The sequence below is a fragment of the Zonotrichia leucophrys genome, chromosome 9 (assembly GCF_028769735.1).
Source record: "Zonotrichia leucophrys gambelii isolate GWCS_2022_RI chromosome 9, RI_Zleu_2.0, whole genome shotgun sequence".
NCBI lineage: Eukaryota > Metazoa > Chordata > Aves > Passeriformes > Passerellidae > Zonotrichia > Zonotrichia leucophrys.
Window position 1 is genome coordinate 16,089,401 of NC_088179.1, and position 14,540 is coordinate 16,103,940.

At 43.5% G+C, this 14,540-nt stretch overlaps 1 protein-coding gene across 2 annotated transcripts in view; it reads left to right on the forward strand.

Annotated features, from left to right (window-relative positions):
- Nucleotides 1–13,835, forward strand: part of ARMC9 (armadillo repeat containing 9) — a 57,339-nt gene extending 43,504 nt beyond the window's left edge. For both annotated transcript variants that reach the window (XM_064721074.1, XM_064721075.1), the window contains 4 exons: nucleotides 905–1,029; nucleotides 4,373–4,502; nucleotides 8,574–8,743; nucleotides 12,808–13,835. In XM_064721074.1, coding sequence (XP_064577144.1) covers nucleotides 905–1,029; nucleotides 4,373–4,502; nucleotides 8,574–8,743; nucleotides 12,808–12,830 — 448 coding nt within the window. In that variant the 3' untranslated portion in view covers nucleotides 12,831–13,835. The remainder of the gene's footprint in view (nucleotides 1–904; nucleotides 1,030–4,372; nucleotides 4,503–8,573; nucleotides 8,744–12,807) is intronic.
- Nucleotides 13,836–14,540: the final 705 nt, after the last annotated feature.

The window sequence follows — 14,540 nt, forward strand, 5'->3', positions numbered from 1 at the left end:
AGTGCAGACAAGGCTCTAGTTACTTCAGATGAATTGTCATGGGATCCCTGTATGGACAAGCTCTTGCTGTATGGAGCTGAGGGAGTCAGGAAATACTGGAAAGCTGCCATCTTTTTCTTTTTTTCATTTTTCCCTCCTTTAAAGACTCGCTGGCTGAGATCACTCAAGGGGGCCTGAACTACTTAATATTCTGCTAGCTATTTCCTTAGAAACTGATTTAGCTGTGAAATCATTAACTGCCTCCTTGGACGGCATCCTTTTTACTAGAAATGTGGTTTAGTTACCTTAACCTGGGCAGGCAAACCTTCTGTGTCTGCCAACTTCTTTCTTCTTTTCACACACTTTTCACACCCTTTCACTTGTGCTGTGTTTTATGACTTACTAGTAAGCAATTGTGTCCCTGTTCTGTCCTTCAGCTGCTTCAGTTTCCCACTGATCCACTTCACTTGTGAAATCAAGAGTTCTGTTTGTTGCCTACTTTAAGTCAATGTTGCATATTGCTCTTTAAAGTGAAATCCCTGGAATATTCAGAAGCAAATATTAAATCTTTGAAAAAGCTAAGTATTGAAGATCTCTCAGGCCCATTTCTACAGTCTTTTTCTGTAAGTGTCATGGTGGTATTTTGGGTCTTCAGACTGCAGGGAGTTATGGTTTCCTTTCCTCAGCTCTTTTATTGCAGTAGGAAAAAATGTTAATTTCAAATATGTTTGATGTCAGCTGGTTTGGGGGAGCTACAGTCAAACAGTTTAATTACATCCTTAATACTGGTTTGCAATATGAAATTTAAAATAACTTCAATGTGTACCATGTCATTACAGGCAATTAGAAGAAATTAGAATTTACTCTGATTAAACTTTTTATATTGTACTTTTTATTTCACCTTGCATTCTCCTTTCTCCTCCAGGCCAGAAAACGGTTCCAGTTCCTGTCACGACAGGGATGAGAAGCTGCAGTCTCCAGCAAGTGGTGCCTCTTCCACTTGTGGTGGGAGACAGTCCAGCATTTCTGACTTCTGCATTTCCCCCTCATGTAAGGATGGCCTGTGGGTGCTGGTCTTAATTGCTGACATCTTCCTTGACTGGGGCAGGTGTGGAGGGCCTGGACTGTGTGTTGTAGATTGGGGATTCTCTTAGTGTAGTGTGGAAGTGGCCCTCTGTTTATAGAGCCTGGGTCAGTCTGCAGGGCCTTGGGGCACCCAGCAGGCTCCAGCTCCAGCTGAAGAATGGCCACAGAAGGGAATGTGTGGCCAGCAGACACCAATGGTGTCACTTACCTCGCTCCATCTTGCTTCCTGTGGGAGTGCCAAGGATCAGACCCAGGGCTTCCGCTGTGTGAAGGATTCTCTGCAGTGTCCCCTGCCCAGGGAAGGCAGTGCACTTCCCAACAGGCAAAGGCCCTGGCTTGATCAAATATCCCTTGTTTGGATCTAAATGAATCACTGTGTGCTGGCACCTGCGGGCTCTGTTGGCTGGATCTCAGTGTTAGAGCTGAAGGCAGCTGCAGTTATCTGCTGAGATTTGCAACGGCATTCAGACCATCCCGGGCTGTGGAGGATGGGCAGCCTGGTGCTGTGTGGCTGCATTGTGGGTAATGCTGCTAAAGATTCTGCCCTTGCAGCTTCAGCTGAAATGAATGCAAACTCAGCTGGGCCTGAGAGCTCAGAAACATGTGATGGAATTTAAAAGGTTATAGCCTTCTGAAATACTCAATTGCTGAACTTCTGATATCCACGAGATCCTGCACCTTTGGATGCTGGAATTTCAACCTTCCTGCAGGGATTCATTAACATTTGCCATTACAGATCTAAGGCAATTTGCTCAGCAGTCATAGATAAAGGATCTTGCAGCATATCCGGGACAGAATTATTAATAAGTTCAGGCAAAGTGTGCCTTTTCTTTTCTGAAAAATATGCTTTGAAGCAGTAAAGGAATAGCATACTTCTTACTCTCTCTTCTATTTTTTTAAATTTCCTAAAGGAAATGAAAAGGATTCTGAGAAAAGTAACCAAGGTCTTGCAGACAGGAATTCACTTGCGTAATGCCCAGAGCTGATAAATGATACGTGCTGAAGGAGAGGAGGACAGGAGCAGGAGAAGCTCCTGTCCACGATGGGCTCTTGGGTTCTTGCTGTTGTGCAGCAATGGGAGCTGCTGTTCTCAGCCTCACTGTGCACAGTAACACCTTGAGTGCAGCTCAGGGGGTTTGGCTGTCCTTGGTCAGCAACTCACACCAGCAAAGGTTCTAAACCAAGTAAAAGCATACTGACTTGGCAGTGCTCCTGCAGAGAAGGAAAAAAAGAACATACCTGTGCTTTGTAAAGGAAATTAAGCCAAGTAGTTATCAAGGGTGCTCCTATTTGGTGTTTTAAAGTGGAACTGGATGCAGTTCCTAAGGCATTTTGCAGCCATCCAGAGCCCAAGTGAACAGATTTTGATCTTTTTCCAGTGAGATGGATGCACTCACCTCTGTCACTTTTGCTGTGCTACTGATGCTGATTGTTTTGTAGAGATTAGTGAAGAGGTTTAAAAGGCAGCCTGAGTCAGTCAGCAAAGCAAATGTTGTTAGTATTTGATGAATATTGATATAAAGTGTTCATGCTGAAGATATTTCTGCCAGCTTAAATGTTTCATTTTGTCAGAACTTTGCTTGTAGCCTCTGTTTAAAACATTCTGTTAGCTGCTTTCAGTCAAAATTATATGCAGGTGGCTACTAATAAGACCACTAGATTATATTATTTTCCTGTAGAAAAATCTCTGAGGTCAGAATATACAACATATTGCTAGTTTTATATGCATTATACATGTAAAAACACAAATAATTTTTGTCTGTGACAGAGGAAATTTTTCCTAGCATTAATCCAGATTATAAAATAACACTGAGCTACTTGAAAGATGGCCTGAGGTTTATTTTGGGTTTTTCCAAGTAGCAGTGACATATGTGCTTGTCTTTCTTATCTTTTGAGATTTAGAAATGAGGTGGAAGAAAAAAAGAAAAGAGAGACTGCACTGCTGGAGCCCCTGGTTGTTATGTCAGTGACAGGACTTAATTCTGCAGAATGATAATTGAGCTGGGTCTTTGAACATCTCCATGTTTCCAAAAGGCATTGGGGATTGTAATATTTAAATTTAAAAGGCTTTAATTTAAGACAATGGAAAAATAAGCCCTTTCTCTTCTGTTGCCTTCTAAGATACAGCAGGGAATAGAAATGTGTAAAAATAATGGTACTGCTTCTAGGGGCTTTCATGATGCTCTGCCAAACATCTCTGCTGTGCAATAAATTCACTGTTTATTGACCTCTGATCTTGGTCTGATGGTCATTCTGCAGTACCAGGAGCCTGCTTATTTCAGAATATTTGTTTCCCAGCATCACATGAGTACCTTGGGACTCAGAGTTTCATGCAGCCAAGTCATGAAATGAATAGTAAGAGACAATGAGTGAAAAAAAAAAACAGAATAAAGCTTCATGTGAACAATTAGCATCCTCAAGGGGCTATCTCAAGGAGGCTAAGTTTAGCCTCAAGGAACCTTGATCCTCTTTTGTTTACCAAAAATGAGCATCGTTCTTTAATGTCCTCCTGGAAATATTTGGTTGTTCTTGAATTGGTCTGATTTTGTCTGGGTCCATCCTCTCCCCCTTTATCCTTTGTTAAAGAATCAATAATTCTTGCACTCTTTTATTTTTTGTCTCCTGTGGGCAGAAAACTTGTGGACCAAAGATGAGCCCTGGTCATCTTCCTACACTTACTATGTTGAATGCCAGACAGAACATGTGTTGGGCAGCAAAATGCCTGTCTGAGAGTGACCTGATCTGCATTCTTATCAGCATGAGAGAGCAAACCAGGACAGCAGCCTGTCCTGAGCATGGCAGGAATGGAGCTAGGGATTTTCCCTAAACTTTCATTGAACTTGCACATCTTGGTAGCCTTGTGGTTCTAAGCAAACTGAGTGTCCTTCACTTCCCCATTAGTGTAAGGCAGAAATTGAGTCTGACAGAAGTGTAAAACACTTCTTTTTGTCTGCAGTGGCCCTGTTACTGTGGGTATGTACAGACAAGTGCAAGGGGTTGTGTTCCTGTGGCTTTAATGGGGTATTGGATGTAGCTGATGTGTGTTAAGTGCAGGTCTGCATGCTCCTATCCCATTGCAAGTGCACAGTGTGGCCCGTTTTATTTTCCAGCTGCAGAGGGCTTAAATTGCCACACTTGCAGCTGTTTTGCTCAGATGATGAGCCCTAATAAACTCTGCTACACAAACTCAGTAGCCTGCCAAAACCTCAAGTTTTCCTTCATACAGCAGGAGTAGTGACTTGATTGTATTTCTAATAAAACTGTAAGGAGACAGCTCCTCACTGAACTGTGTTTCTTTTTTAAGCAGCAGTTGAAATGAAGCCATCTGAAGCATTTGCATCAGGCCATAGAAGGGACCAACGCATCCCAGCTGGTGATACCTTATCTTCTCAATCTGCTGGCTTCCCTGAGGACAAAGTAAATGGTCCATCACACAGGTATGATCTATCCAGAGAATACCTAAAATTGTGAGAGGAGTCTGACAGGGTTTACCAGCTAATTCCATGCTGCTGTAAAGACAATCTGTGAAGTTACTTGATATGTGATGTAGTCTGGCCTGAGACAGCTGTGGTGGTGCTTGCCAAACAAAATACCCTTTGCTGTGCCAGAGGCAGCTGCTCAATTTCTAAGCATCTGGTTCAGAATGACAGAAGTCTCAAGCAAGACATTATTAATGAACTTCTTCATGCTCAATGCAGCCTTCTGAAAATAAAACTTCCTGATTGCTTCCTTATATGACTCAACAGTAGTCCATGAAAATCATTTATTAGTAAAGAAATAGGGAGGACTGTGGGGACAGGATAAGAATTAACATGCAGAAGGAAGAAAAATGAAGAATTTAAGTGGGTTAAGAGTGCTTAAACATGCTGAATTGCTAGCACTGCTCACCAGAGTCCTTCATTTGTCCACTAGATGAGTATAGCAAAGGAGGCAAAGTTATGAGGTCACCCAGCAATAGGTTTCAACTCTTCCTTGAAATCATTCCTGTAAAATGAAAGGTCTTGGTCTACTTGAAATAAACAGGGCTAGGAGACTTCCTCTCTTGTTTTAAGGATTAAAAGTGATCAGCTCAGGACTGGGTAGCTCGGCAGGGCTTCAGTCTCCCGTTGTGTCTCCTAGGGCGACTCAGAGGAGGAGGATAAGCACAGCTCTGTCCATTAGGGGCAGAGCTGGGGAATCACGTCCTCGTGGGATCCTATAGGGCATGGCGTTGCTGTCTGATGTTGTCCCTCCCTGGCCAGTCGGCTCGGTCCCACCGCTGGGGACGACTCCCAGGTCAGGGCGAGAGGGACTCCGCATCTCTGCAGGCTCAGCACTCGGCTCTTCACGTCCAGACATCACTCCAGTCTCTCAACTCTTAGGTGGCTCCTTGTTTTTGGGGTTTTCTCAGTACGTTTGGAGCCGTATTCTCCCACAGCATGCTGGTCCTGGAGTCACTTTGCATAACCCCCCCCACTCTCTCAGGTCTCTTCACTCTTTTGGGAAAAGTACACCTTAGCCTTGGGCAAGGCTCTGCTAATACAGAAGGAGCGATTAGCTACAACGACCCGTGATTACAATAACAAAACACACAGAACTTTGGCAGGGACAGTGATCTGGCTGCCTTTTTGTAACTTTTTCTCACAAAAAAAAAAAAATTAACAGAATTTTTGTTCATAACACTGCTTATCCTGCTTATCCTGTTCACCTTAGGCCCTCTGTGAAGCCTTTGTCACGTGTACAACTGTGATGTTATATCTTGGATGAGAACAAGGAATTAATTAGCAATTGGACTAAAGTCTACCAAAGTTTTCAGAGCCTGCATTTGTCCTTCAGACATTAACAGCTTTTTCCTATAGCTAATTAGATTGGGCCAAGTTTTAAACAGTGTAGACAAATTTTAAAAGCAAATATGTTCCAGAAGTAAAACACAGAATGGGTGGAGAAGTGTTAAAGGAAGGCTTTTACAGCTCTTTATGCATCTGATTTTTCAGAAGTGCTTGGTTATTTGTGTCAATTACAGCTCTGGCACTTCAGAAAGATTCTGTGTCTAGAACTGTGTTTCCTTCATGCCTGCAGATGCCAGTGTGTGATTTGGGGGTTTTGGGGGGGCTGGTGTGGCTCTGGTTTTTTGGTTGGGTTTTTTTCCCCTGTTGTACTGTTTCCATGGGGAGATCTGAGCAATTATACATTGTCAACAAACTGATACTGTTTTCAGATGAAGTGATTAGGAGTCATACCTCTGGGCCAGCATTGCTGGTTTTTTTTCTGTTGTCTCTTGTAACAGTAGCTAAGCACATAATAGAAATACAAATAGACCATACAAATTTATGACCAAATTGTTTGCTTTGTGGTGGAGATAGGGACATTCTTTTTCAGGCTTTGTTTCCAGGCAGCAAGTAAAATTGGCAGCATCTTGTCCCCCACCTTAGTGAGATGCTTTGCTTCTCTACATAAGCTATTATTTAAAAGGTGTGTTCCCAGTAATTTTTAATATTTATTCACAATCATATGTATAAATCTCAGGAGGGAATTTATAGGAGTGAAGGCACAGGTGTAGTGTCCTGCAGAGGAAGATCATATCTTTTCACACTGTGTTTCCTCAGCATGCATGCAGTAATTTGGATTTCCAAACACAGCCTTGAGTTACAGATACAGGAATGCAGCCGTTCTCAATTGAAGAGAGCACAGGGTTTTCTGTGTCAAGGGTCTTTTGTTAATATGTTGGTGTTGCAATACCTGCAACTAGACCTGCCTTTTCATTCTTTCACTCCTGGACGCAGACTATAATTTGTTTGCAAAACAAATAGGACTAATAAATCACTTCTTTGCTCATAGTTTTGTCCACTGTAAGAATTGCCTCCTTCCTGGAGGCAAATACCTGTTTGGCAAATACCAAGACCTTCCTAGAAGAGGTATGTATGAGAAAAGGAGGGCTCAGTTGGGCTGTGGAAGTGGTCGCTTCTCTTTCCCCTCTTCCTTAGCAGTGTAAATTGGGAACTTAACTGCACAGGGTTGAGTGAAAGGATGCAAAATCAATTGGAGAGAAGAATGAGATCTTAGTAGTGATATTTCTGCTGCAGCTGTTTTATTTCCACAGGAACAAATGATTGTTCCAACTGATGCAGATCAGACTGAGTTAAATGACAAAATAAGCAATAACAATGACACTGCTATATGGAGCTAAAGATGTTTAAATATCTCCGTGGTCCACACCTTGAGGTTTTATCCAGGCAGTCTTATTTTTTGGTTGTTTTACCAATCTGTTTCTGCTGCCATCTGCCACCTCCTCTTTTGAAGCTGAGACAAGTATTAACACTTGTAATAGTCATAGGTAGAGGGCTGCAGAGATGGTTCTTAGCAGAGCAGTTAGCACGTCTCTGCCCCCAACAGCAGCATATACATATGCGAAATACAGACAATGATGCTATTTCAAATACAAAAGGAACACTTGCTCAAATCTCCCTGCAAGGTGAAGCAGGGCTATGGAAGGGCTAATCAGTACTGACTCTGCAGCATTCCCAGGGGAGGAGGGGAGATCAAATATCTTGAAAATCCCCCTAATCACCCCTTCTGATGGTCACAAAGGGTTCTTTTGATGGAGCTAATAACACAGAACTTGCTTTTTGAATCGCCGATTTTTAGACAGCACCTTTCCATGTCCTGCCTTTGGCTCTTTTATTTCCCTTTTTAAATATGGTGAAGTTTTCATGTAGCAGTTACTTTGGTTTAACCTTTTCTCCTTTTAAGAGAAAATCGACTCACTAGTGCAAACATTAATTTAGATTCAGAATTATTTGAGAGACTTGCTATTTCCTGGTAGCCTCCATTATTTTAACTGTGAAAAGCTGTATTTATGCTGGGGGCAAGGAAGGGCAGTGTATCCTCACACAGTTATTGACAAAATTTTACAGAATGATATTTTTGCAGACTGTGAAATAGCAGCACCTGCTTTATGATCTCAGTGTGAGCAAGGAGCCTGTGTGTTTAAGGAATTTATTTTAGAGATGCCATCACAGCTTTTTGCTCTCTTGACAAAGCCTTCAGGGCGTTCTACAAATCTTATCTCAGACAGGAGCCAGGGAGGCTGCCTATGTCTGCCAAGACTGCCCTGTACCTGGAAGAAATCCTGGTGTCTGTGCCCTAAAAGGATGTGTTCCTGTGCTGTAGCATATCTGTGTATTTTTTTGCACCCCAGAACGAGTCACTGGATGTGATAAACACAACAGAAAACAAGCTAAAGCTCAGTTCCTGGTTTGCAGGGAATTTGAGTGCCCGTGTTCACTCCTGTTGTGCAGAGTGAGGTTTGGGCAGGATGGAGAGGTCCAGAGCCAGGCTGGAGGCTGCGCAGTGAGCACACAGCCCAGGCAGTGCCTGTGGTGCCATGTTCCTTTCCATCTGCAGCCTCCCTGAGCTTTGAGCACCTGCCAGGCTGTCCCAGCACGTACTGCAGGTTTCACTTGGTTGCAGCCTCACTATGCAGATGTGTTTCTCCATGCATTGCTGACCCTTTCCCTCTCCTCCTCCAGTGACTTTGCCCTGGCCTTCACCAGCAAACCCAAGATCCCACGCACTCCTGACGGGCAGAGCAGCAGCCCCAGGAAGGGAAAGGTCCCAGCCATTGCCCCCCAGTTCTCTCAGTCTGGACCCCAACAAGCAAGCCATCCAAGCTCCTCAGGATCTTCAAGGAGTAGACAGAGTAAGTGGAAAATGCCATCATTCTGTTTGTCATTCCTTGGGTGTGAAGGGAGGGAGCACTGTAGAAACTCTTCAGGAATGAAGTGGTAGGCTACAAATGTGCCAGGAGTATATGACATTGTGCTTGTCATCTGCAGGATGTACAACCATGTAATTATATCCTGCTGAACACTGCTCCTATTTCCAGGCTGTCATGTGAGCAGTTAAAAGACATGATTTTTCCTGTCTCTGGGTGGAGAAAAGTGACTCAAATTCTCAGAAGTTTTTGGGGAAGCTTATGAGTCTCAGATTAGACCTTCTCTAGATGTCATCAGAGTTTTTCCTTTACTTTAGACACTTGTTCATCCCACTGAATGGACCTGAATCTGTCATTGCTCTGCCTATGGGCATCCTCCAGGTGCAGTTCTATGGCAAGTTTTACTATTGGCACAGCTGAGCTGATATTTTCTGTGGCAGTAACACCTAGAGATCAATCAGTGCAGTAGAAGTGCCCTTTTATTTGCAAGAGTGAAATTTCCAGATATGAGTCAGGACATTTTAAGTTGGCAATCACAAGTAGGCCACATTTTCCCTCTAACCACATTGGTGTGACACTTGTGACTTTAACCAGCTAACACAGATCATCAAGTGCAATGTTCCAAACTTATTTCAGGGTACCCAGACAGGAATTGTAACAGAACCTGCTTCAAGGCTTGAACCAATTCATATAAATATTTCAAGTTTCTTCCTGTAGAGATAGAAGGGATGGTGGCATAACACTGTCTAAATCTTTAAACTAATGCTAATGTGGATGTGAACAAGAGGATGAGCAAATACAGTAATAAGATGAGAAGCTGGTTGGTAGCAGCTGAACTTCAAGACTGTGATTAAAAATTTTCCATTTAAGAAATCTAGAATTTTTTTCTTCAGGTTTTTTGTGTCTTCTGGATTTGCAGACTGGTCATTAAATCTCACAGAGCCCTATTCCAAGCTTTTTCCTTGGGACCATCCCTCACCCTAGGCTGCTTTACCTGCCTAGGGTTAGGATTAGGGTTAGGGTCAGGGTTAGGGTTAGGGTGTAACTTGAAGTCGGATCCCTGGGTGTGTCTGCAGTGCAGCTGGATGTAGAGCAGATGTCAGGCAGCCCAGGAGATGGCTCAGGGCAGCTTGGTAAGCAGGGAGCCAAGCACAGTGTGCTGCTTCTGGCAGTCTCCTTTCTGCTGGAGACTGATACTCCAGAGCCATGAGGCCCTGCTGTGGCCTGCAGAAGTTTATAAAAAGGACTTCATCTGTGGGGGGTTCAGAAGAGAAGGTGGCTTCGACGTGAGGATGGAGGAAAATTATGGACTCTTGCTTTGAGCCAGGCAACACATGCCCAGTAGAGAGGAAAAATGGATCTTGGATGCTCACACATCAGTAAACATGTGTGGAGTGTCAGCTGTGGAGTTTTTTGGGGTGGAGGGAGAAGAAAGTTACATTCTTCAGTAATGAACAAACTTTTTCTCAGGTGTGTGGATAGGAAAAACTGGATTCCAATACAACTCTGTGTCCATCATCAGTGAAAATGGCAGGAGCGTGGCATCATAACAAGTTTAGTGATGATTATTTGATCACAATGCAACATTAGCTCTATTTTTTAGCTGTAACTGTTACCTTGAAACATTTGACAAAACCATAGTAAGTCAATACCTTCCCAAGAAACTCGAAATGTGTCTATATCATTAGCTACTCATTACAGATAGAGAAAATGAAATGAAGAGAGTTTAAATAACCCAGTAAACCAGTAACAGAGCTGGAAAGAGCATGCTGAGCCTTCTGTGTTGCTCATTCATTGTTCCACACAGTTGCACATGCAGAGAAGTGGTGTGGTTTCGTTCAGGGAGTACAGGTGAGGCATTGGAAGGGAATGTTCTCGGTGGCAAAAGGAGGTTTTGACCTGGAGGCTCCTTGCTTCAACACTCCTGTGCTGAGGTAATGCAGCTCTTTCAGCTTTACCTTTGCTGCATGTGCCCTGGGTTTTACCTCTGACACGAGTGCTCTCTGTTTCCTGTGACAGCAGCACTGTTCTGCCCTAACTGGAATTGGTGTTAACACCCAGGAGTCTGTCCCTGGTTCCTGTTTCAGTTCATTTCCAAAAGCATTGGCCCATTGAAAAGAAGCCCTTGTGAAGGCAGGAAAAGTACAGAGAGTGTGTGTGTGTGTGTGTGTGTGTGTGTGTGTGTGTGTGTGTGCACAAAAAAAATCTTCTGCATGTTCTGGTTTCTCAGGGCAGCTTTGCACTCCTGGGGACAGTGTTCTAGGAAAGATGTGACAGACCAGTGTTGCTTTCAGGAGGCTCTGGAGCAAGATCCTTTTCCAGGGGCACAGTGTTAAATATATCTTATTTTTAAATTGCTCTAAAGTAGATCACTTGGGGTCCTCTGTGGATTCAGTATATGTGATCTGTTAGTCCAGATACTTGAGCTCTTCTAACTTTTATTGTTGTATTTGTTTTACACTGTACCTCTTTGCTGGGAATGTATGCTGAATGTATAGCAAGCATTCCAGCTTGCTATGGTCCATTTACCATTTCTCCCAGTTTTTTGCTGGGGAATCCAGGCTGTCATTTTCTATCTATCCACATGTGGCACGAGACAGTGTCAGCAATTAAATGTTAAGCTCTTCCTGCTAAAAATAGCAAATACATTATTTTGCAAACAACTTAATCTTCCACTCCTCCTGTGTACATGTGTCCAGCCTTCTTGTCACAGAGCACCAATTAGTTCTTGTCCTTCCTGCAGGAACTTTCACACAGGTGTTTATAGGTGGGAAGAGTTACATGAAGGTTGTAAGGACCAGATTTTTTAAGGACTAAAAAGGGTTTTAAGCACTCACACTGAAACTTGAGTTTCTCAAAGGTAATTCTCAGCTGTTACTTAGAGATGCATGGAAGAGATCTGAAGCAAGTGAGCCCCTAATGTTTCCCCAGTAAAGCTTTCTGTGCTTACTGCTCCTTTAATTTCCTAGCTGACTCATCTGTAGGTCAAAAATGGTATCAGATGCACAGATATCAGCAATCAGTAGATTCCAGCAGTTGCTGCCTCCCATTTGCCTGCTGCATAGGTATGTAGGATTTTACATCTCAAGAGACTCTGTTCCAGTGGAAGACTAATTTGTGGATTTCTTAGTATTTCTGAAGAAATGCAAGTTTTTATAGCTGATGGACATGATGAGAAAAAGATGACTTTCTGATTTTACTCGCTGCATTCACTTATTTTAGAGACACGTTTTTAGCTTGATTTTAGTGTTTATTACAGGTGTGTTTTCTGGGAACAAGCTGATTTTATGTAAACCTACCTGAACCAGCTGGACCGCTCCTCTTGGAGCATGGAGTGTGTGGAATGCCTGAGGAATGCAGAGGAAGCCCAGGTACTCAGTGCAGCTACAGGCCTGGGGCCAGATTCCTGCCTGAGATGCAGCCCCTGCTGTTAGCTGAACTCTAGAGCAAAAGCAAGCTCTTCATATAATAAATATGAAATAAAATAAATACGAAATAAAATCAGCTATGCTGGGATCCTCTGTGATTTCCACTTCCAGGCTGGTACAGGGATGACACTGACAGCATGGCTGGAAAATAGAATTCCACAGGAAGCACAGGTACCTCCAAATGTAGACCTTTTCAACTGTGTTCCATGTGGACATGGTTGTGTGGTTTAATCCACTCTGATCCTTATTCTCTGTCTGTTCCAGGCAGCTCAGCATGGGTGTGCTGAAGCTGTTTGCAGTGTACTAAGGCACATTGCAGCTAGGGCAGTACAAAAATCTCTACCAGAAGAATGGGGAATGTTTTTTGTTAGGAGTGTAACTGGGCCCTGGTGATGCCCTTTCAGTTCTTTCAGTATCCCCTGAAAAGGGGCTGCCATAAATGCATTCTGCAGTTCTGAGTTGCAGCATCAGGAGTTAAAGGAGTTAAAGTGCCTCTCTGCATGTTTTTTGTGATGTTTGTGTCCCTGTACAAGTTGAACAAGCATTGCCCTCAGGCAGCTTCTGTCTTGTAAATAAATCCTGCTCTCAGCTGACAGACCCTTTCTGGATGTTTTTCTGCAGGCAGCCAGTCCTACAGGAAGTGAGAACAGTTCCTTTCCTCGAGAATCACCTGTCACATTGCTGAAGGACAGAGCCAGCTTCCTGTAATGAGCTTCACTGGTGACCTGCAGAGGAGAGTGGGGCTGTTGGCGCTGCAGGCCTTGCACAGGGACTGGGGATTATCTGATGGGATGTGTCTGTGGCCTCTACAACTGCCTAAGACAAGGGCCTTGTTATTAGAATTTGAGTCTCAGCAGCAGCCCAGGACTGACAGAGGACATGGATATTTTCTGATTGTTTGCTCTAAAGTGACATTGCCACCTTGAGAAGGAACTCTTGCTCTCTGCCTTCTGTGTCAGTGTAAATGTCTTTGGAAACAGAATGTAGGCTCCGCCCAGGATTCTTACCAAGAAACTGTATTTTTTACTTATTGCTTGCTGAAGCAGCCAGCCAATTGCTTTTTTAAAATTTTGCCTGTGTGACTGGGTTGGGAGGTGTCTGTGTTCAAAGGATCTGTGTGAAGAGGGACAGTGTCTGCCACATGTGCAGAGCCTTGCAGCCCAGAGCACTCCTGTGTGGGGTGAGATCTTCCTGACCCTGAAGAGGAGGTATTTTATCAGCTTCTGGTTGACCTGTAGCAGATGAAAAACACTGTTACAGTGCCCAAGGCAACCATCCATGCTCACCTCTGAGCTCTTTATCTGCAGCAATTACTCTTGTTACTTCTTTCTGCATTTTTTTGTTTAACATCTGTGCAATGAAAAATCTCCTTTTTTTCCCTGGAATGAAGAGCTTTGCTTCTTCATTCATAGAAGAAACCATGAGAATGTGAACAGATCAGAAGCAATTTTCTCTTTACATGTAACTGTGCTCCATCATCTTTGGTGTTTGTTGGCTTTTTATGTTCCTCACTTCAGAGCAATGACTGTTTATGTCTTTATGGAATTTGTGCTGGTCTTTGGTGCATGTGAAGTGCTGGCTAGACAAGAGATATCAGGAATCCTTCCACTAAATAAAAAGCAGCAGTTAGTTCTGCCAGTGAATTACAAGGCCAGTGCTGTTTGTTGTTCTTTCTCTCAACAGTAACAGTGACCAGGATACACTGAAGTCTTCACTGGGGGTTGGCTTTTGAGTAACACCCCTTCATGTGACAGCTGCTAGGACACATAAATGCAGTTTACACTGGGACTTGGCTCCTGCTGAGGCAAGAGATGTGCAAAAGCTGATATTTGCCATAGTCACACTTCAGAAACAAATGTTTGAATGAGTATGAAAACAGGGAAGGTAAGGCTTTGGTTTTGGAGAGCAAACAGGTGGAACACAGCCTGAAAGGTAAAGCAACTCCTGTAGTGACAGTGCCTTCCCCTAAAGCAAAGAGTTGTAAAGCCATTTCTGTAGAGCCAGAAGAAAGCTTTGTGCTTCTGACAAGACATTGGATTGGGCCTCTTGCTCTGTGGTGGCAACTGGAGAGCCAAGGCCACTGATGTCATTGCTTCAGACCCACTGAGATCAGTGAGCTGTGTCAAATGTTTGCAGAAAGTTGTGTTTCCCACACACCGGTTCAGGAAACCCCTTTGGATAGACATTAAATCAGAATGGGGGTGTTTTGTAGGGGAAGACCTCCTGTAGCTTGAAATCCAGTCAATTCATGTGGAAGTTAGCATTTACTACTCAGTAACACCAAGCAGGCAGAGTATGGGTGTTGCTTTAGCTCCCAGACTACTCAGGACATGCAGTGACTCCAGACACTTGCT